A 23,329-nucleotide genomic window follows, 5' to 3' on the forward strand; every position below is an offset into this window, starting at 1 on the left:
CTGGCTGTGGGTAGATGTGTGTGATTTACCCACCTCCCGCCCATCTTCGTCCTCTGGGCCCTTGGTCAGCCTATCTATCTTCTTGATGACAGTCACAGCTGGGAGCGGACGTTGGAGAAGGAGTGCAGGCTTTGGGTGGTGCAGGGGACGCTGCGCTCACTGCTGCTAAGGTCAGGGTGGCGGTGAGGTCTTCTCCCACTCCCTCCCGGGCTGTTCCTTCTAGCCAGCCTCGTGCTGCTCACCAGGGCCACCACTTGCTGTTTCAAGATGCTGCTGCTGTCCGCGCCGGCTTTGTCTCCGCAGCCCTGCACCCCGCTGTCACTGGACCAGCTCAGCTGGACTGTCCCTCTCTAGGACCATGGCATGACAAGGGGGTGGTGGCAAAGCTCAGCTGCTTTGGGCCCCAGGAGCACTAGCATGGAGGAGGAAGAATTGAAATCCTCCTCCACTTTCAACGGTGGCGTCACTGTTTGCTAGATGCTAGGTGGCTCTAGCAACCAGTCGCCAGGATTATAGTCAGGTGGAGGCGGAGCCGGAGCCAGCGCTACGGCGGCTCAGTCCGCCCCTGTCCCCTGAATTCCTGACTGTTCCCAGTGTCCATTTCATTCTGGGACACTGTATTGTCCTGGAATGAAGGTGCCTGGGACCGGGGACACACATGTCAATTATGGGACAGTCCCGGGCAATTTGGGACACGTGGGCACCCTAGGCTGGATGCACTCTCGCTCTGGGACGACGTGATGTGTCGGCGCCCCAAAACCACTGCTCTCGTGCGCCAGCTAATTACACTACAGCCCCAGCAGTGCCCATCAGTGACACCAATTGGCGCCCATTAGTGCTGCCTATCAGTGCCCATCAGTGCCTGCTAATCAGTGCTGCCTATCCTTGCCCACCAGTGCCGCCTATCAGTGCCCATCAGTGCCGCCCATCAAGGCGGCAAATGAGTGCCTCTTCATCAGTGCCCATCAGTGCATCCTGTCAGTGCCGCCTCATAAGCGCACATCAGTGAAGAAAAAAAATTACCTATTTACAGAATTTACTGACAGAAACTAAGAAAAATGTTAAAATTTTCAGCTTTTTTTGTTTTTTAGCAGATAATAAAAAAATCCAGCAGTGATTAAATACCACCAAAATAAAGCTCTATTTGTGTGAAGGAAATGATAAAAAATGTCATTTAGGTACAGTGTTGCATGACCGCGCAATTGTCATTCAAAGTGTGACAGCACTGACAGCTGAAAATTGGCCTTGGCAGGAAGGGGGTGAAAGTGCCCAGTAAGCAAGTGGTTAAAGGTGAAGGATCAGCTACGTGATTATTTTTCTGTTTTCAACAGATGTAGACTTGAGGTTGAAGAAAAGGAGTGTCGCAATAAACAGCTCCTCCACAAACTGAAGAAGCTGCAGACAGAATATGACGATATAGTGGAACGCAATGAGGAGCTGGAATCCATTCTGGGAGAGTCTCAGAACCGAACAAAAGAACAAGTGGACTACTTGGAATCCGAAATAGCTGGGCTCCAGAGAACTGTACGTAATGTTTTGGATGTTGTCCTACTGATGGAATCAAGGTTGTTTGTTGGCTTCACGCGGTCTGATCTTACAAGGGCCACATACATATGAAGTTTTGGTGCATGTTACAGAAAGATGGGCTCGACTTTTTTTTTTTTTTTTTTTGCCAACTTCATATTCCTAGATAAAACCGTGATTAGGCAGTGAGGTTCTGTTCTGACTTCAGACACCCTACCCCTACTCCAGGGGAGTACATAGGGATTCTAGCGCTGTAAACAGTAAAGGCCTGGTTCACACTAGTGCGATTCCAGATGCATCTTGAGTCGCACAGAAGGGCATGACAATGGAAATCACATTGTTTTCAATAGTGCCTGTTCACATCAATGCAGCACAGTGCGATTTTGGAAAAGGGTCTTGTGCTACTTTGGTGCAATTCCAGCAAATTCTGGTCCCATAGAATATGTAAACCACATCCAAGTTACATCACATAATTGCATAATCGGGGGGGGAGTGGCATGTATGAACTAAAAAAAAAAGCTCTTGGCCCAATGTACAATTGCATCACCGACAGTAGGTGTGGAAGATATTGAACATCTTTTAGTTTACCTTGTTCTCGGGAAGTTCTACAACACAGCAACAGTGAACATCAAGCTTCTGTAACCTGCCAACTTTAGCTATTTGATAATAGGAAGTACAGCAACTAAGTAGTTTTCCATGTAGCCCCAGGGTCCAGGGTTTACCTCCCACCACCAAGGAAACTGTCTGCAAGCTTTGTATATCTAAAAGATTTACATCTTTACATTTACATTTATTAGGGTTACTTTAAAGCTGAACTACACAATTTTTTTTCGAAATACATTTTTTATGTGGGTTTTTCCTTGAATCTTGGTGTGCTTTGTATATTTCTTCCAGATCTGTGCAGCAATCCAGTGTGAGACTTTCCCTCTGTGCAGGACCTTCCTATAATAAAGACCGGTCACTGCTGCTCTCTCCCCTTGTGCAGGGAGACTGGTCTCCTCTCCGCCCCCTCCTGTATTTGGCTGCAGGCAGCCTGTAGTGGGTGGGGCCTGCTTGGTCCCTCCCACAGCTCTGCTGTCAGCACCAGCTATGTGTTTAAAAGTGAGACTGTCACTACTACTATTACAGTAATATATGGGTTTACAAAGGCATATTGCACACAAAAGGGATTTATCCCCCTGTGGCTATTGAGAAATATATTTAAATGAAAGTTTTTTTTTTCGTGCCTACAGTTCAGCTTTAAGAAAAAAACTGACTGTGGTGGGGACCAATGGCATAACTATAGGCATAGCAGACCCAGAAACACAGGGAGCCCAGCATCGTCTGGCTGCACAGCAATTTTTGCAGGTAGCAATAACGTTTTGCAAATACGCTTGGAAGAAATAATTGTGTATACTGTATATAGAAAGAATTAGTGGTCTGCGTCACTAGAGGAATGGCTTTTTAGATGGAGAACAGAGAGATAGAAGGCTGCATAAAGCGGAGTTCCAGCCGTTTTTGTGTTTTATTAAAAGTCAGCAGCTACAAAAAGTGTAGCTGCTGACTTTTAATCGACGCCTGTCCCACGGTCCAGTGATGCGGCCGCCTGAACCCTCAGCGTCGGCATTGCAAGTGTGGGCACCCGACTGTGACTGCTTACAGCTTCACAGCCGAGTGCGCACTGCGCATGCACGAGTTGTGTAGCGCCTCCTCAATGGCCGGGCAATCTTTTGGGACCTGTGACGTGTCCCAGAAGATTGCAGGGAGAGGAGAACTTCCGCCTGAGCCACCTAGGCAGCCCGGCGGAAGTGGGAGCAGGTACCTGTCAAAACTAGGTACCTGCTCTCTACCCCCCCCACCCCCCCCCCCAAAAAAAAATTACATGCCAAATGTGGCATGTAAGGGGGTAAGGAGTGCTAAAAGCGGAACTTCCACTTTTGGGTGGAACTCCGCTTTAAAGTGTACACCGCTGCAAAGAAGCTGCTGACAGGACTTTTTGTGATGCCCTTCCAGCGCAGCGCCCCAGTGTTTGTGAAAGCACACTGGGTTTGCAGCTGAGGCTTTTTTCACGTGCCATGTAGGCGCTATTTTTAGCGCTGTAGCGCCTGAAAAAAGCCTCCAGTGTGAAAGGGGTCTAAATTACAAAGCAGATGGTACAAACCGTCCTATGAATGTCGAGGAGCACTATAAAGTAACAAATAAATTTACAAACAATATCGCAATATTGAGAATCGCAAAATAAAATTAGTAAAACGTGGTAACAACTTTTTTTTTTTTTTTTCCCTAAATTTTTTTTATTGTTTTTCAAGTGTAGATACAAAACCGAGCCTATCAGGCATACCCAGGCTTGGTCCACATACATCTTAATAAAACAAACAGTATAAAATAAAATCTTAACAGTAGTACCACTATTGGCACTAAAACAAGACTCCTATGCTCCAGTAACTTCTGAGATTGTTAGACTATTGTAGGTATCAGCTACTCAATGGTAGTATTAAGCCACATTTAATAAGATGGAGGTCACAATTATTAGACGTAGGGATTGGACGCGGGTTCAGCTAAATATATATGTCCATCTGGAACAACATATATTCGAAAGCGAATCAACAGGCCCATATTTTACGGAAAGTAGAGGCTGAATTGTGGAATTCATGTGTGAGCTCATCCATGCGGTAAATATGATCTATTGTTTGTGGCCATTGTTTTAGGGAAGGAGTAGAATGCCTGCCCTTGGCTGTGTTTTGGCATCAATGCTTCTGGAGTCACAGACATAAAACATGCCTGCTGTAAATGAATGCCAAAAAAGTATCACGACTCCTTATCTCTATACTTGTTCCAGGTCAGTAACTCAAAGTGCTGAAGACAGTGGATGAGCATGATAGGCAGGCAACTAGAAATTTCAGGAGAGGTCAGCAATAGAAGCCTTCATATTTATTTCACAACAGGTTTCCTTTAATGGTTAGGGGCCCCCCCATCTCATATCACACATGGTTATGGCTACGGTGGTGATCAGTGACATAACAATAGCGATAGCGGCCCTTGCAGCTGCTATGAAGTCTGGAATAAGGAAGGGAGGGATGTTAAATAAAACCTAAACTGGTATAGAAGGGCTGAAGTCAGACCACAGGATCTTCTACCAGTCACAGATCCCCCCTCTGTGCAATAAGAAGCATTTACTTCTCGGTCATTGCAATGTAGATTTATTACCTTCTGACCTTCTGCCACAGACTGAAATAAACCCTTTACACTTAATGCAGTCAAACACCCCAGAGTTTTTCCTCTGCTAAAACCTAATAGTACGGTGGATATCATATTATTATTAATGCTACCTACAACCATAACTTGTATATATAACAATGCTTACATAGTTACATAGTAGGTGAGGTCAAAAAAAGACACAAGTCCATCAAGTTCCAACCTATGTGTGTGATTATATGTCAGTATTACCTTGTATATCCCTGTATGTTGTGGTTGTTCATGTGCTTATCTAATAGTTTCTTGAAACTATCGATGCCCCCCCGCTGAGACCACCGCCTGTGGAAGGCAATTCCACATCCTTGCCGCTCTTACAGTAAAGAACCCTCTATGTAGTTTAAGGTTAAACCTCTTTTCTTCTAATTTTAATGAGTGGCCACAAGTCTTGTTAAACTCCCTTCCGCAAAAAGGTTTTATCCCTATCGTGGGGTCATCAGTATGGTATTTGTAAATTGAAATCAAATCCCCTCTCAAGCGTCTCTTCTCCAGAGAGAATAAGTTCAGTGCTCGCAACCTTTCCTCATAACTAAGATCCTCCAGACCCTTTTATTCGCTTTTTTGCCCTTCTTTGTACTCGCTCCATTTCCAGTACATCCTTCCTGAGGACTGGTGCCCAGAACTGGACAGCATACTCCAGGTGCGGCCGGACCAGAGTCTTGTAGAGCGGGAGAATTATTGTTTTATCTCTGGAATTAATCCCCTTCTTAATGCATGCCAATATTCTGTTTGCTTTGTTAGCAGCAGCTTGGCATTGCATGCCATTGCTGAGCCTATCATCTACTAGGACCCCCAGATCCTTTTCCATCCTAGATTCCCCCAGAGGTTCTCCCCCCCCCCCCCCCCCCAGTGTATAGATTGCATTCATATTTTTGCCACCCAAATGCATTATTTTACATTTTTCTACATTAAACCTCATTTGCCATGTAGTCGCCCACCTCATTAATTTGTTCAGATCTTTTTGCAAGGTTTCCACGTCCCGCTGAGAAGTTATTGCCCTGCTTAGCTTAGTATCGTCTGCAAATACAGAGATTGAACTGTTTATCCCATCCCCCAGGTAGTTTATGAACAAATTAAACAGGATTGGTCCCAGCACAGAACCCTGGGGGACCCCAGTACCCACCCCTGACCAATCCTGAGTACTCCCTATTTATCACTACCCTCTGAAGTCGCCCTTGTAGCCAGTTTTCAATCCATGTACTCACCCTATGGTTCCTTGTAGCTTATGGACTATGCTGACAGCTCTTCATTTAGGTATACTTTTATGTTTGGATCACAGATATGTATTATCACAGTTGACACTGCGAGCTGCTAAAGAGGGAGTTGACCAGGGAGCCCCATAAAAGTTCTACTATGGGGCCCCATAATTCGAAGTCATGCCTCTAGTGGGGATATTGGAATGAATTGCTTCCATCAATGCCTACTCCCACAGGACATTACACTTTGCTGTGGAAAATGGGTTGGAACTTTATTGGTAAGTAAAAATTTAGGTAATCAAACTGTAATGCTGCGTACACACGGTCGTTTTTTCCGACCGAAAATGTTGGATGTGAGCTTGTTGTCGGAAAGTCCGACTGTGTGTATGCTCCATCGAACATTTGCTGTCGGGCTTTCCGCCAACAAATGTTTGCTAGCAGGTTCTCAAATTTTCCGCCAACAAAACTTTGTTGTCGGAAAGTCTGATCGTGTGTACACAAGCCTGTCGCACAAAAGTTCACGCATGCTCGGAATCAAGCAGAAGGAGCCGCCCTGGCTATTGAACTTCCTTTTTCTCAGCTCGTCGTACGTCACCACGTTCCCACATTCAGAGTTGTTGGCCAACATTTGTGTGACCATGTTTATGCAAGACAAGTTTGAGCCAACAACCTTCAAACAAAAATCCACGGTTTTGTTGGCAGAAAGTTTGAACGTGTGTACGGGGCATAAGACATCTTAGATCAGTCTTTCTCAACCTTTTAACTTGGAGGAAGCCTTGAAATAATTTTCCAGTTTCAGGGAACCCCTGTTTAATAATGGAGGACACCTTGATATCTACAACTTGTTGTACATACTGTGATGGCCACCTTTAGGTTTTGATCGTTGGAAATATTTCCCGCTTACAGATAGCTAAAAGGATAAATATAACCTAGCTACTGGAATCCTCAGGTAATCTTCTTTATATGTATGACATTTTCCTGGAAACCTCATCCCATCAAAACTGACGAGTAGAAAATATAAAATAAACTTTAAGACTTTATGCTGCCAAGAAACTATAGTAGACCTGAGAACACAAATATTACAATAAAACTTCCATTTTATTATACAAATAAATATGGCCAAAAAGGCCCAAAATACATAAAAATATATAACGTATGAATACTGTGCTGTGGACCATATAGGTACTGTACAAGTCCAATACTGTCAGCACGTTTTGCCAGTATTCCACTTCTTCAGGACTAAGCTGTATAATGATTGTCTTTAAATCCATAATCATACAATCCATCTATAAGACAAATAATTCAATATACATAATGACATATATATTGCCATTAGATTAACATATCTCACAGCCCATCATTCACAGCCTTTTGCACAATACTTTGTTGAAGCACCTTTGGCACCAATTACAGCCTCAAGTCTTTTTGAGGCTGTAATTGAGTTTCCCCCATTCTTCTTTGCAGTACCTCTCAGGCTCCATCAGGTTGGATGGGGAGTGTCGGTGCACAGCCATTATCAGATCTCTCCAAAGATGTTCAATTGGGTTCAAGTCTGGCCTCTGGCTGGGCCACTCAAGGACAGGTGTGTGCCTTTCCAAATCATGTCCAATCAACTGAATTTAACACAGGTGGACTGCAATCAAGTTGTAGAAACTTCTCAAGGATGACCAGTGGAAACAGGATGCACTCGAGCTCAATTTTGAGTGTCATGGCAAAGGCTGTGAATACTTGTGTACATGTGATTTTTTTTTTTTTTTCGTTTTTCGTTTTTTTTTTATTTTGTAATAAATTTGCAAAGATTTCAAACAAATATTTTTTATGTTGTCATTATGGGGTATTGTTTGCAGGACCTCTCAAGCTCCATCAGGTTGGATGGAGACAGCCATTTTCAGATCTCTCCAAAGATGTTAAAGCGGGAGTCTGGCGACCAATCGAGTTCAAGTCTGGACTCTGGCTGGACCTCTCAAGGACATTCACAGAGTTAGCCATTCCTTTGTTATTTTGGCTGTGGGCTTAGGGTAATTAGACTGGGGCAAAGGTTGGACTCCAAGTTGTAGAAACATCTCAAGGGTGACCAGTGGAAACGGGATGGACCTGAGCTCAATTTTGAGTGTTATTGCAAAGGCTGTACATGTGATTTATTTTTTTTATCTTTAATAAATTTGCAAAGATTTCAATCAATAATCTTTCACGTTGTCATTATGGGGTATTGTTTATAGAATTTTGAGGAAAATAATTAATTTAATCTATTTTGCAATAAGGTTGTAACATAATAAAGTATGGAAAAAGTGAAGTGCTGTGAATACTTTCCAGATGCACTGTATACAGCCCACAGCTTAGTGTTCCTACGTTTTATATTTTGTATATATTTTGGGCTTTTTTTTTTTGGCCATTTTTAGCATCGTTTGTATAATAAACATAGAAGTTTTATTGCAATAATTGTGTTCTTGGCCCTTTTAAAGTCCTAACGTTTTTTACAGCTAAAAAGATCATTGTGGTCAGTGGTTACTTATTTGAGAGGCAGAAATTTCTCATTACTTAAGGAACGCGGAGGAACCCTGGTTGAGAAAAGCTGTTATAACCTGTTTGCGTATAAGTGGCCGTCTATTGCATGCAGTACAGGTATTCTTCCAGAAGATGGCAGAGTGTGTTGCTATAGATTCAGGCCAGCAGTCAGCTGATAGAAAAGAGTCAATAGTATTGTCAGTGCTGGTGGGGGACTCCATGAATGGAATGTGGTTACCTAGCAAACACAAACACTATAATGCGGCCTTTGTGAGATTGTTGTGTTTATGGCCTCAGCAGAGAGCCAGGCAGTGGGAGATGGTTACTATTTGACGTGCAGCTTGTGTTCCCAGTCTCCTGTCACCTCTGTCCAGTATTTTGGGTTTTGTGGCTAAACTGTCACCGGTATATTCTTTTTTAATAAAATGCAGCATTGTCAGTTTTTGATCGGTAAGTCTATTCAGCGTTTTCTTTATTTACCCTTTCCCTCATTTTGAATCTTTCTGATCCTTTTTTATTTTCCACCCAACAGATTATAAATTTGGAGTCGGAGCTGACGGAACTTGCGGAGCAGCGTGAAGATGAGGCCTGCTCTTCACACCGACCGAGCTCAGATGTAAAAAAGCTGTCAGAAATGGAGAAGGTCAGATTTGTATGTGGAGCTGTCTGTGAAGGAGATGCCATTTCACAAATTTCTTATGAAAGATATCCAGTATGTGTAATGCTAGAGGCTCTCCCCTGTAGGGGAACTACAGAAACATATTAGAAAAAAATCCCAATAATAATAATAATAATAATTATTATTATTATAATACAGGATTTATAAAGCGCCAACAGTTTGCGCAGCGATTTACAACATGAGCACAGACAGTACAGTTAAAATACAATTCAATACAAGAGGAATCAGAGGGCCCTGCTCGTTCTATGTATTTAAAGTGTTATTAAGCACTTGCTTACTGGGCACTTAAACCCCCCCTCCTGTCCAGACCAATTTTCAGCTTTCAGTGCTGTCGCACTTTGAATGACAATTGCGCGGTCATACAACACTGTACTCATATGACATTTTTATCGTTTTTTTTTTTCCCCACAAATAGAGCTTTCTTTTGGTGGTATTTTATCACCTCTGCGGTTTTTATTTTTTGTTAAAAAAATTGAAAGACCAAATTTAAAAAAAAAAAATTTTATATATATTTTTTATATTTTGTTATAAAATTTTGCAAACAGGTAATTTTTCTCCTTCATTTATGTACGCTGATGAGGCGGCACTGATGGGCACCGATAGGTGGCAGTGATGGGCACTGATAGGTGGCAGTGATGGGCACTGATGGGTGGCAATAATGGGCACTGATTGCTTACACTGATAGGCAGCACTGCTAGGTGGCACTGATTGGCACCACTGGTGGGCATTGATAGGTGGCACTTGTGGGCATTGATAGGTGGCACTCATGGGCATTGATAGGTGGCACTGGCAGGGAGTACTTAGGTGGGCACAGATGAGGCAGATGTGCCTCCTTCCTCTTCGGGACCGATGTCCCTTTAAAGCGGGGTTCCACTCAAATTTTTAACTTAATCTTACCCCCTTCAGTTAATTGCATAGATGTTCAAATACCGTACGAAAATTTTTTTTATCGCTGTAATTACCTTTATATTGTACTTTATTGTGGCACTTTCTGTCTCTCCTCCCATGGGAGTAGGCGTGTTTATTGCCTTTCCCCGGCGCCGCACTGTCTCCTGGGAGCTTAGTGTCAGGCTTCCCAAGATTCAGTGCGGAAACAACGATCATGCGCGTGAACAAGCTGTGAATGAACAGCATTCACCGCATCCCGGAAATCAATGCTTGTGGGCTTCACATGCCCACAAGCAAGATGGAAACAGTCAGCATCACATTTTTTAAGTTATTCTTCAATACGAAAACAGACAGAGGCGGAAATATTACACCCAAACTGTGAGTATTATTTTGGGATTAGCATAGTGTCTCAATGACAATGAAAAAAAAAGATTGGTCGCCAGACTCCCGCTTTAACATAAGCCGGTGATCGGCTTTTTTTCCTCACACTGTCAGCGTGAGGAGAAAAAAAAGATTACCGAGATTTTGTTTACATCATGTGATCAGCTGTCATTGGCTGACAGCTGATCATATGGTAAGGGGCCGGGATCGGCTCCTTACTCGAATCTGTGATCACCCGAGTCTCTGTGACTCGGTGATCACAGCGTGCGCCCTGCAGGGTGCGCGCGGGGCGCGTGCACGGGGAGGACGTCCTATGACGGCCTCCCAGAAATTGAGGTCCACGCTGTGGACGTCAAGTGGGTTTAACCAAACAAACATTTTATTATACTGCAGCTTTTCAATTCTTTGATGGGGTGGCTGTATGGGTGAACCCCTGCTGCCGCTCAGCACCCACTCTCCCGTGGGGGCAATCTGACTGGGGGGTAACTAATACTTTAGCAGCATTGTGACTTTGTTCATTTTCTGCTCAATGTAGATTACCATCCGAATAAAAATTCCCAGCTAAATGTATTGCCAAACTAGAACACACACTATGCACATCCACAGCTGTGCCAATGACCACACCTTAATGATATTAGATTTATTTTCACAGTTACACAAAATGACATGTACTGGCAGGATCAGACTCCACTATGCAATCGGCTTCATTTGTGCCAAGATCCAAAAATGATTCTCCCTCTAGAGCTCATTGTCTGTGTGCTGTCTACCTTTTTGAAGGATTAGTCTAGCCTGCAGCACCAAAATTATTTATCGTAAGGTCACTTTAGACACCGTTCGCTCTGTGCCATCCGTGCTTTTTCACCGAAGTTGTGCGTCTTTATCGAGTTTTCTATGCTAGTAAGTAAATGCCGCGTACACACGGTCGGACTTTTCAGTTACAAAAGTCCGACAGCCCGTCCAACAGACTTTCGACGGACTTTTGGTGGACTTTCAACAGACTTTCTAACGACCGGACTTGCCTACACACGATCACACCAGTGTCTGACGGATTCGTACGTGATGACGTACACCGGACTAAAATAAGGAAGTTGATAGCCAGTAGCCAATAGCTGCCATAGCGTCGGTTTTTGTCCGTCGGACTAGCATACAGACGAGCGGATTTCTGGGTCCGGCGGAGTTACGACGTAAAGATTTGAAGCCTGTTCCCAATCTAAAGTCCGTCAGATTTGCGACTGGAAAAGTCCACTGAAGGTCCGGTGAAGTCCACACATGATCGGATTGTCCGCCGGATTTGGTCCGTCGGACAAGTCCGGTCGAAAAGTCCGACCGTGTGTACGCGGCATAACTGTTTGCTCATTGTGTTGGATGCTGCTTTCTGAATATCGGCCACTAGAGGGTGCAGTAGTGCAACCCCTATCTTTTTGCTTTTGGCTTTTCAGACCCATTTACACCATAATGCGTCACAATAAAAGCATTTTTGGGCCGTGGATCCATCTCAACACACAAAAATAGGTGCTGCTTTAGATTTCCAAATGCAATGCACAGAGCTTTTGTAACCATGTGCTTGGTGTACTATAGCACTTCAGCGCACTGTATATGTACTTGGGTTGAATCTAACAATAAATTGCAAATATACAGTGTTACTGTAACAATTTATGATACATGTTATTGTTGTCCCAGCCCTTACATGCATTGCTTGCCCTCTTTTTTGTTTGGTGCTTGCAAAAAAAAAAAAAAGATGATGATGAGCCTCCATGATTGAAAGAACTAAAGTGTAAGTTCACCTTTTACAGAAAATCTGTAAGGTGAACTTACACTGGACCCCCTCCCCATCGCACCCGGTCCCGCTAACCTGGAGTGAGACGATCTCCCGTTCTGATAGATCGTACAGACGCTTTACCAGTCAGGGGATTTGAAATCCCCGCAGCTTTCTCTCCTCTTCGCCCATGGTGACAGGACGGGCTACGTGGGTTCTGATTGGTCAGCGCTGCACATGTGACGGCGCCAACCAATTAGAATGCTCCTATACGTACCTCCTGACAAGGTACGTTTAGGAGATTACGCCGAGGGAATTTCTAAGCCCCGGACCGGTGAGGCGGCTATACGAGGGCACATAGCAGGAGATCGCCACGCTCCAGGTGAGCGGGACTGGGGGGGGGGGATTTTTCTGTAAAGGTCAACTTACCCTTTAAAGGGAAACTCCACTTTCTTGGGGAAAATCATAGCAAATAAAAAGAGTATAGCGTTTACAATTGCGACACAAGTCATATTGGAATTGAATGTTATTAAAAATGACCTTTTCCTTTTATATCTGCAGCTCTGTAATTTTCTATAAAATGCAATATGACTACCTGGAGGTGTTGTGTACACAGAATTTGTACAGGACGCCCCCCAGAAATGTAATTTCCTAGTTGTGTGATTGGCTCGCTGTTTTTCTCAGAAGTCTGCACTAAGATACAAGTCTGATTTCAGGCATCCCCTGCAACAAAACTGTCATTTTTGGTGAGATACTCCCAATAGGAAATCACACCTAAAGGGATGCAGGGCCAGCCGTTTTCCTCATTTAGAGCCCTACAGCTGCAGCAGCTAGTTGATAATTATGAAATCACTCCCATTACTTAAACAGCACAGAGGCACAGAGGAACAAACAGTGACTTCTTCAGAATAACAAAAGGTAGGAATCTGCAACAAAGTTTGTTAAAATCCTTGCAATGTACAAAGATCACCCAGAGGGGAATGATTTTTTTTTTTCACGCTTTTACCCTAAGAGTTTCGCTTTAATGCTAAGAATAAAAGGGTTGGGACAAAGACAGCAAGGCTGGAAAATAAAGGGCTAGATGATGCTAGAGGTCTTCCAGCCAGGGAATGAGGTCTCTATCTGACTTGCTGCTTCTTTCTTATGCACACTGTGAGAAACTCAATGTGCGGGGAGATCAGAGTAAGATATTTCAGTACAGGAGAGGAGCCAGTACAACTGTGCAAGACTGAAGGGAAGGCTGGAGTTCTGCTTTAACTCCTTGTAAAGCTTAGAGCCCTCAGCCCAGGCATTGTCCCCTTCTTGTTCTTGTTCTGGGACCGGAGTCCTATTTAGCAGAAGGGTCATGCAGATAATTGCCTGTTTTTTGGGGGGGGTTTTAGTGACTTTTTGTTTTTATTGATATTTTTCAGGAACTGGCTGAACTAAAGCCAATGCTGAAAGGTGTACAGGACCAACTGTTGAGAGCCGAGCGGGAGAATAACAACCTGCGTTCAAAAAATGAGCAACTGGAAAAAGAAAAACGTTTTCAGGATAATAAGGTGATTCAGAATCTGTGAACATTACTGATACTTTGGTTGTGGGATCTCTTTTTTGCTCTCTCAAAAACTCTCAGTTCTGACCACGGAGCCTCATTCCTCTTCCTGAATTCCCTATAATATTCACACTTTACCGCATGAGAATAGGCAGGCAGAGCAGCACCCCTGCTTTGTTTGGAGACATTAAGGTGAAAAACCTTCTGTAGTACAACAGCTCCCCAGAGCCCCCATTTAACTTGGCTGTACCCAAACTTTCCAGTGACGTTGACGAGCACAGCAGCTCCAGCCGCTGTCTCAGGTCTTCATTGGATAGATTGATAGCAGCAGAAGCCATTGGCTCTCGCTGCTGTCAATCAAATCCAGTGACATGAGAGCCGGGGGGCGGGGCCGGGTCCTGCTGTCTGTGTCAATGGATGCAGCAGCAGACCTCGGGAGCGCTCCCGCACAAGTGCCCTCATGGAAAGCCGCTCTCAGTGGGGGCACTCGAGAAGAGGAGGAGCCAGGAGCGCCACTGGGAGACCCTAGAATAGCAAGATCGGGGCCACTCTGTGCAAAACCCTTGCACAGAGGAGGTAAATATAATGCCGCGTACACACAAGCGGACTTTTCGACCGGACTGGTCTGACGGTCTATCAGACGGACTTTCGGCGGACTTCCGACAGACTTTCCTAATGAATGGACTTGCCTACACACGATCACACCAAAGTCCGACGGATTCGTACGTGATGACGTACGACCGGACTAAAATAAGGAAGTTCATAGCCAGTAGCCAATATCTACCCTAGCGTCAGTTTTGGTCCGTCGGACTAGCATACAAACGAGCGGATTTTTCGACCGAACTCGAGTCCTTCGGAAAGATATGAAACCTGTTTTATTTCTAGATTCGTCAGACTTTTGGGGGAAAAAAAAGTCAGCTGGAGCCCACACACGATCGAATTGTCTGACGGAGTCCGCTCATGTGTACGCGGCATAACATGTTTGTTTTTTGTTAATCACAGTAGGTAGGCAGGTCTTACAGTGCCTTGAAAAAGTATTCATACCCCTTGAAATTTTCCACATTTTGTCATGTTACAACCAAAAAACGTAAATGTATTTTATTGGGATTTTTGTGATAGACCAACACAAAATGGTACATAATTGTGAAGTGGAAGGAAAATAATAAATGGTTTTCTAAATTTTTTACGAATAAATATGTGAAAAATGTGGCATGCATTTGTATTCAGCCCCCCTGAGTCAATACTTTGTACAACCACCTTTCACTGCATTTACAGCTGCAAGTCTTTTTGGGGATGTCTCTACCAGCTTTGCACATCTAGAGAGTGACATTTTTGCCCATTCTTCTTTTCAAAATAGCTCAAGATCTGTCAGATTGGATGGAGAGCGTCTGTGAACAGCAATTTTCAAGTCTTGACACAGATTCTCAATTGGATTTAGGTCTGGACTTTGACTGGTTGTTGTCCTGCTGGAAGGTGAACCTCCGCCCCAGTCTCAAGTCTTTTGTAGACTCTAACAAGTTTTCCTCTAAGATTGTCCTGTATTTGGCTCCATCCATCTTCCCATCAACTCTGACCAACTTCCCTGTCCTTGCTGAAAAAAAACATCCCCACAACTTTATGCTGCCACCACCATGTTTCACGGTGGGGATGGTGTGTTCAGGGTGATGTGCAGTGCTAGTTTTCTGCCACACATAGCGTTTTGCTTTTAGGCTAAAAAGTTCAGTTTTGGTCTCATCTGACCAGAGCACCTTCTTCCACATGTTTGCTGTGTCCCCCATATGGCTTCTCACAAACTGCAAACAGGACTTCTTATGGCTTTCTTTCAACAATGGATTTCTTCTTGCCACTCTTCCATAAAGGCCAGATTTGTGGAGTACACGACTAATAGTTGTCTTGTGGACAGATTCTCCCACCTCAGCTGTGGATCACTGCAGCTCCTCCAGAGTTACCATGGGCCTCTTGGCTGCTTCTCTGATGAATGCTCTCCTTGCCCGGCCTGTCAGTTTAGGTGGACGGCCACGTCTTGGTAGGTTTGCAGTTGTGCCATACTCTTTCCATTTTCAGATGATGGATTGAACAGTGCTCCGTGAGATGTTCAAAGCTTGGGATATTTTTTTTTTACCTAACCCTGCTTTAAACTTCTCCACAACTTTATCCCTGACCTGTCTGGTGTGTTCTTTGACCTTTGTGATGCTGTTTGTTCACATAGGTTGGACTTGATGGACTTGTGTCTTTTTTTTCAACCTCACCTACTATGTAGCTATGTAAGGTTCTCTAACAAACCTCTGAGGGCTTTACAGAACAGCTGTATTTATACTGAGATTTAATTATACACAGGTGGACTCTATTTACTAATTAAGTGACTTATGAAGACAATTGATTCCACTAGATTTTAGTTAGGGGTGTCAGAGTAAAGGGGCTGAATACAAATGCACGCCACACTTTTCACATATTTATTTGTAAACCAATTTGAAAACCATTTATCATTTTCCTTCCACTTCACAATTATGTGCCACTTTGTGTTGGTCTATCACATAAAATCCCAATAAAACACATTTATGTTTTTGGTTGCAGCATGACAAAATGTGGAACATTTTCAAGGGGTATGAATACTTTTTTAAGGCACTGTATAGACTATTGATTATTTGACGTAGTCACCTAGGCAATAGTACGATTTCAAGAGCTGAGAGTTTTTTATGCAAATGCATGTCCATGATGCATTACCTTAGATTGAATGGAAAGAGTTGAGATGCTTCAAATCCTTCCAAACTCGACATATAACTTTTTCAGTTTTGAGTGAGAAAGGGATGGAATCTGATTGGCTGTGTGATTGAACTTTAACATGGTGACATCTTACTGAATATTTTGTTGTGCTTTTTTGTATCAGATTTCTGAGTTGATGGAGCAGTGTAAAAAGTTGAAATTGGAAGTCACTGAAAAGAAATTGCACACCAATAAGCACTTAGGAGAAGGGGGCAAGGATCTGGAAACGGAAAAATGGAGGCGAGTATGAAAGGCCCACCATAGTGAAAAATGTTTTATTCTGGTAACTATATGGGGATAATACCACAATGATAATGATGGTACTCAATCTAAACTACCCTGCTTACAGGGTGACAACTTTGCAGTGATTTCACTGCAGAACAAGCATTGTTGTCACCCTATTTAATGTAGGTGTTTTATAGAAGAGTCACTTGAAGTGAATAATCACATCACACTTCAAACTTTAAAGGGTATTTCCACTTTTGCAGCCAAATGTGGGATAACACCTACTTTTATATTTTGTTACATGTCCCCATTCCACATGGGTTAACTTAAAAAATGTTCATCTCTGGAACTTCCAGCAAGGAAAATTTCTACTTGGGCAGTTTCCTACTGCCCTATAGCGCATTTACTGCTACAGGGTGGCCGCGATGCACAGGATCACATATGTATATGTATGTGTGTGTTCCTGCATTTCCGGGAATCTCGCGCATGCTGCCGGAGGCTCGCTCCCGCTGTGATTCGGGAACACGGATCTCTGCCTTCCCATAGTACAAGCACCTCCCACACAGTTAGCAAGCACTCCCTAGGTACACATTTAACCCTTTGATTGCCCCTGATGTTAACCCCCTTCCCTGCCAGTTTTATTAGTACAGTGACAGTGCATATTTTTAGCACTGATCATTGTATTAGTGTCACTGGTCACCAAAAAAGTGTCAAAAGTGTCAGTTGGTGTCCAATTTGTCTGCCACAATATCGCAGTCCCACTATAAGTCGCTGATTGCCACCATTACTAGTAAAAAAAAAAATAAAAAAAAAAAAATCCATAAATATATCCCATAGTTTGTAGACGCTATATTTTTGGTCCATAAAGACATGTTCGAGCGAGTTTGGGGTGAAGGAACTTTACTGGCCTGCACAAAGTTCTGACCTCAACCCGAGAGAACAACTTTGGGATGAATTAGAGCAGAGACTGTGAGGCAGGCCTTCTCGTCCAACATCAGTGCCTGACCTCACAAATGTGCTTCTGGAAGAATGGTCAAACGTTCCCATAGACACACTCCTAAACCTTGTGGACAGCCGTCCCAGAAGAGTTGAAGCTGTTATAGCTGCAAAGGGTGGGCCAACTCAATAATTGAACCCTACGGACTAAGACTGGGATGCCTCCTAAAGTTCACGTGTGTGTAAAAGGCAGGTGTCCCAATACTTTTGAGAATATAGTCTATGTATGTATGTATGTATGTGTGTGTGCGTGCGTGTATATATATATGTGTGTGTGTGTATATATAATTTTACATACATGCATACATACATATTTATTATCTTCTATTTCTTTTATGGTTTTATAGTGCAGCTTTGTCCGAGCACCAGAGGAAATGTGAAACTCTCCAAAAACAAATCCAGGATGGACTGGAAGAGAAGCAACACCTATGGGAAGAAAACTTGCAGCTCAGACAGGAAGTGACCATTTGCAGGCAGGATCTGCAGGCCAAGAGAGAAGAGATTGCACGCCTAAGACAGGACCTCTTCAATTTGCAGAATCCAACGCCCAGACCTCAGACATCTGTAGATGGGGCTGGGCAGACTATTTCACAGGTTCGTTAAACTGTTTCCTATGTGTTGGAGGGGCAGTGGGTAAGGCCTGCTTAGGTCCTGCATATGGTCCACCTAATTCTTATTGCATGTTCGTATGAGAGTTTTGGTTGGTTAGGATAGCATGGCTTGGGAAGAGACGCAGAGGTGCAGAGGGAAATTTGAAGGGAAATGCATATGTACATTAAGTCTTCCTTCCACAGTGCCAGACTTTGTGCCTGAGCATTCTACCAAGCCCTTTCACATAGGAGTGTTCCTAGCCCGGTGTAAATGCCTAAGGCCGGGTTCACACTGGTACGACATGACAGTCGTATGACTGTGGATCTGACTTTGCCCTGCAACTTAATGTCCAACTTCTGTCTGACTTCAATGAACATGATCCGACTTTGATCCCGACAATACCAGGCCCTTTGAGCCCTTTGAGTCTGGTATGGATCTTTAGGGGAACCCCCATGCCAAAATTTAAAAAAAATGGCGTGGGGTCCCCCCAAAATCCATACCAGACCCTTATCTGTGCACGCAGCTCGGCATGGGGGGGTGGGGGGTGGGCTCTGCGCCCCCACCTCAAAGCACCTTGTCCCCATGCTGATTGGAGCAAGGACCTCCTCCCGACATCCCTGGATGGTGGTTGTCGGGGGTCTGTGGGCGGGAGGTTTATCAAAATCTGGAATCCCCCTTTAACAAGGGGCAGAAGACCGGAGGGAGATGACACGTTGGAGCTTCTTTAATAAAGGACTATGTCAAAAACCTGTGCACTGTTTTTATTTATTTTTGACACCTTTTTGGGTGAATGAGTAGGGATACAATGTACTCCTATTCATTCACATGGGGGCTGGGATCTGGGGGACCCCTTGTTAAAGGGGGATTCCAGATTTCGACAAGCCCCCCGCAGACCCCGACAACCACCGCCCAGGGTTGTCGGGAAGAGGTCCATGTCCCCATCAGCATGTTGAGGACATATGGCCTGGTATGGTCCTGGAGGGGGTTGCTCGCTCGTTCCCCCCCCCCTTTTCTGACCTGCTGGGCTGCATGCTCAGATAAGGGTCTGGTTTGGATTTTGGGGGGACCCCACGCCATTTCTTTTTTTTTCTATTTTGGAGTGGGGGTTCCCCTTAAAAACCATACCAGACCGAAGGTCTTGAGGGGGGGGAGGGGGTAACCCTTCGTCGTTTTTTTCTTTTTTTAATTTTGGTGTGGGGTTCCTATAAGATCTTCAGAGCACAAGTCGCATGCCAAAGTCGGATCAGTTAAGATCATGATCCAATGATATTCAATGGACTGAAGTAGGACCAAAGTCGGACCAAAATAGTGCAGGAACCTTTTTCAAAGTCGGACCGACTTATGTCAGATCAGTTAAGAAGGCTGTCATAGGGAACCATTGATTTATACACGTAATGCGACATGTGCTCCCAAAGTCGGAGCGTATTTCGTACCAGTGTGAACCCAGCCTCAGTTGAATTAACATGATTAGCATAGATGGCTATAAAGTAAAATCTAACAAATTCCTCCATCCACACAAATGAGGTGGATAGAGGAATCCCCTCTGTCAGACAATGTATTCTGACAGCTGTCAGAATACACTGATCAATGGTTGCAGCGGATTGGCTGCAGTGGAAGATCGAGAACATTTTCCAGCATGTCCTTTCAAAAGAAACCAATCAAACAATTGAAATTCGGTCGGTCCCTGCTGAACTGGGTTTGGCCCGCTTAAGAGATAACATCTATAATGGCCAAACAACCATTTGTAACCAGTTGACCGTCTGCATTCACAGGTGATCACTTTTGAATTGATGTCCATCAGATATACATTAAAATCAATGGATTTTATGAAAGATATCCTGAAACAAGGTTTACTTAAAGGCCCCACTGCAAAGTGTGATCCCTAACTCTACACTGCAGTATACGGCCCTGTGTATGTGCATCTTACCTGTGCTAGTTATACATTATTCTGAGCCATTTCCATTCTTTGCTTGGTTGGTTTTTGTGCAGAAATACACTGGAGGTCTTCAAGTCTGAGCTTCTGGTATGTTGCTTTACATTTGCATTTTCTCTGTACTGTTTTGTATAATGCCCTGCCTATGTGACTCTTTCCCATTTCGCTAATTTCTAAAGATCAGAGCAGTTGCAATAAGTTTTATTTTATTTTTTTTTTATTTGTTGCATATACATACTAGAAGTCTCCAGCTGCCCTGTAAATGTAATGTCTGGGCTTCTGGTGTGTTGCTGTACCTTATACAGAGGATGGGGGCTGACTCCAGGTGAGCTTGCTCTCTTTGAATTGCTATATACACTATATTGTCATAGGTATTGGGACGTCTGCCTTTACATGCAGATGAACTTTATGGCATCCCAGTCTTAGTCCGTAGGGTTCAATATTGAGTTGGCCTACCCTTTGCATCTATAACAGCTTCAACTCTTCTGGGAAGGCTGTCCACAAGGTTTAGGAGTGTGTCTATGGTAATGTTTGACTATTCTTCCAGAAGCGCATTTGTGAGGTCAGGCACTGATATTGGACTAGAAGGCCTGGCTCTGTCTCCACTCTAATTCATCCCAAAAGTGTTCTATCGGGTTGAGGTTAGGACTTTGTGCAGGCCAGTCAAGTTCCTCCACCCCAAACTCGATCGAACATGTCTTTATGGACCTTTATGGGCCAACGTTATAGCGTCTACAAAACTATGGGATATATCTATATATCTATGGAATTGTTTCATCCGTGTCTTTATAGACCTTGTTTTGTGCACTGGTCCAAATTATTTGGTGGAGGGGGGGATTATGGTGTGGGGTTGTTTTTCAGGGGTTGGGCTTGTCCCCTTAGTTCCAGTGAAGGGAACGCTTAAGGTGTCAGCATACCAACACATTTTGGACAATTTCATGCTCCAAACTTTGTGGGAACAGTTTGGGGATGACGCCTTCCTGTTCCAACATGACTGCGCACCAGAGCACCTTGTGGACAGCCTTCCCAGAAGAGTTGAATCTGTTATAACTGCAAAGGGTGGGCCAACTCAATATCGAACCCTATGGACTAAGACTGGGATGCTATTAAAGTTCTTGTGCGTGTAAAGGCAGGTGTCCCAATACTTTTGACAATATAGTGTATTTCCCATAGTGGGGAAACTCAGTATAGAGTTTAGAGTTGGGGACCACACTTAGCCTTGACACGGCAATGTGGCTTCCACATATATTTGCAGATGTATGCACTGAAAACATAATGTTTTTTTTTAACCTAACATAACATTTTAACTTTTTTTTTTTTTTTTTGCTGACTAGCTTGAAAGTGTGCTAGGGACCCCCTTAGTACGGTTTTGTTTATGGCCCTGTCCATGTTTACCTTTTCCCTTTTTTTCTAATTTCAAACAGTTTAGAGTGGCTAACTTTGTTTCTTTTACAACAACTTTGGCAAAATCCACCCCCTAAGCTTAACTGAGCTAACCTGCCCTACCCCAGCTGCTTGCTTATGTTGGTTCCAGAGGAGGCCACGGCTCTGGAGCCAATGGAAGTAAGCAGCTGTGGTTGGTCAAGGTAGCTCAGTTAAGCTTAGGGGTGTGGATTTTGTCAAAGTTGTGTTAAGAGGAAGCCATGGCTCTTGAGCTAAGGTTAGAAAGAAGGATTTCCTATGCATGGTAATAACTGATCTGAATGGATACCATGGTTTCCTTTTTTTAATTCTTGGGGCAAAAAGATGAGGGACACAACTTCTGTTTTTTTTAAGGAGATACCCAAAGTGGTTCAAAAGCCTATACTTTCCTTTTTTTTTTTTTTGCTATTTTGACAGAATCAAGCTGGGGACGCTCTTATCCAGCAGCAGTTTGAAGAAATCCGCCAACTTCGCCAAGACCTCAACAGAGTGCACAACGTCTGCAGCTCGGCAGAAAAGGAACTGCGATACGAAAGAGACAAAAACCTGGAAGTCAAAAAACAAAATAACCTCCTGCAGAAGGAACACACTAAGGTATGACATCACCTCTGAATTGGAGGCAGGACTTGGTTCTGTCTTCATCTGTCAAGCAGTCACCTCTCTGTAGACAATACAGAAATAAGGGAGGGCATTTCATGGGTTGAATTTTTTTTAGTCCATACATTCCAAACATTCAAAAAACAAGACCTTGTTTATAAAAATAAAGCAAATGAACCTAAAGAAAATTAAAGGATTTACCAGTAGCAAACAGTCTCCTTCCTGGTTTTATTTGCTCAAAAACTAAAGTCTGATTGGTGGATATGGGCAGCATTTTTACTTTTGAACATGGAAACCTGGACACCTTTTTGTGTCAGTCCCTAGTCCCTTGCTGGCTCCCATTAACAAATTAATTTTCACCAGTTTAGTGGGCAGACTGATTTCTGATTTGGTTGCCATGGCTTAGCATGAACTACTGTCAGAGTGCACCACTGCTTGTATTCTCACCCACAGTCTGTAGATTAATGTTCCCCTGCATGATGCCTCATGGTGAGGTTTGATTATTCTATATCATCTCTTTGACAATACCCGCTGTCAAATCTGGCTGTCTCTAACAGCTCTAGGCCCTTCTAATGATTAGAAATCCAGTAGAAGGTCCTGATCTTACATAGTTACATAGTAGGTGAGGTTGAAAAAAGACACAAGTCCATCAAGTCCAACCTATGTGTGTGATTATGTGTCAGTATTACATTACATATCCCTGTATGTTGCGGTCATTCAGGTGATTATCTAATAGTTTCTTGAAGCTATCGATGCTCCCCGCTGAGACCACCACCTGTGGAAGGGAATTCCACATCCTTGCCGCTCTTACAGTAAATAACCCTCTACGTAGTTTAAGGTTAAACCTCTTTTCTTCTAATTGTAATGAGTGGCCACATGTCTTATTAAACTCTCTTCTGCGAAAAAGTTTTATCCCTATTGTGGGGTCACCAGTACAGTATTTGTAAATTGAAATCATATCCCCTCTCAAGCGTCTCTTCTCCAGAGAGAATAAGTTCAGCGCTCGCAACCTTGTGATAACTATGTCAGCTAAATAAATGTAGGATGAAATAAAAATTTAACTTGCAGAGGTCACTGCAGCTTGTAGATTGCAGTGTGCTTCTGTTTA

At 43.6% G+C, this 23,329-nt stretch overlaps 1 protein-coding gene across 4 annotated transcripts in view; it reads left to right on the top strand.

Moving 5' to 3' along the window:
• The window catches only part of CCDC30 (coiled-coil domain containing 30), a 103,346-nt gene that overhangs the window by 46,702 nt on the left and 33,315 nt on the right, over positions 1 to 23,329 (top strand). For all 4 annotated transcript variants that reach the window (XM_073603365.1, XM_073603366.1, XM_073603367.1 and 1 more), the window contains 6 exons: positions 1,332 to 1,524; positions 8,989 to 9,099; positions 13,573 to 13,701; positions 16,582 to 16,697; positions 18,026 to 18,272; positions 22,042 to 22,218. In XM_073603365.1, the coding sequence (XP_073459466.1) occupies positions 1,332 to 1,524; positions 8,989 to 9,099; positions 13,573 to 13,701; positions 16,582 to 16,697; positions 18,026 to 18,272; positions 22,042 to 22,218 (973 nt within the window). The remainder of the gene's footprint in view (positions 1 to 1,331; positions 1,525 to 8,988; positions 9,100 to 13,572; positions 13,702 to 16,581; positions 16,698 to 18,025; positions 18,273 to 22,041; positions 22,219 to 23,329) is intronic.

This window comes from Aquarana catesbeiana, linkage group LG10 (assembly GCF_042186555.1).
Source record: "Aquarana catesbeiana isolate 2022-GZ linkage group LG10, ASM4218655v1, whole genome shotgun sequence".
NCBI classification, from domain to species: Eukaryota; Metazoa; Chordata; class Amphibia; order Anura; family Ranidae; genus Aquarana; species Aquarana catesbeiana.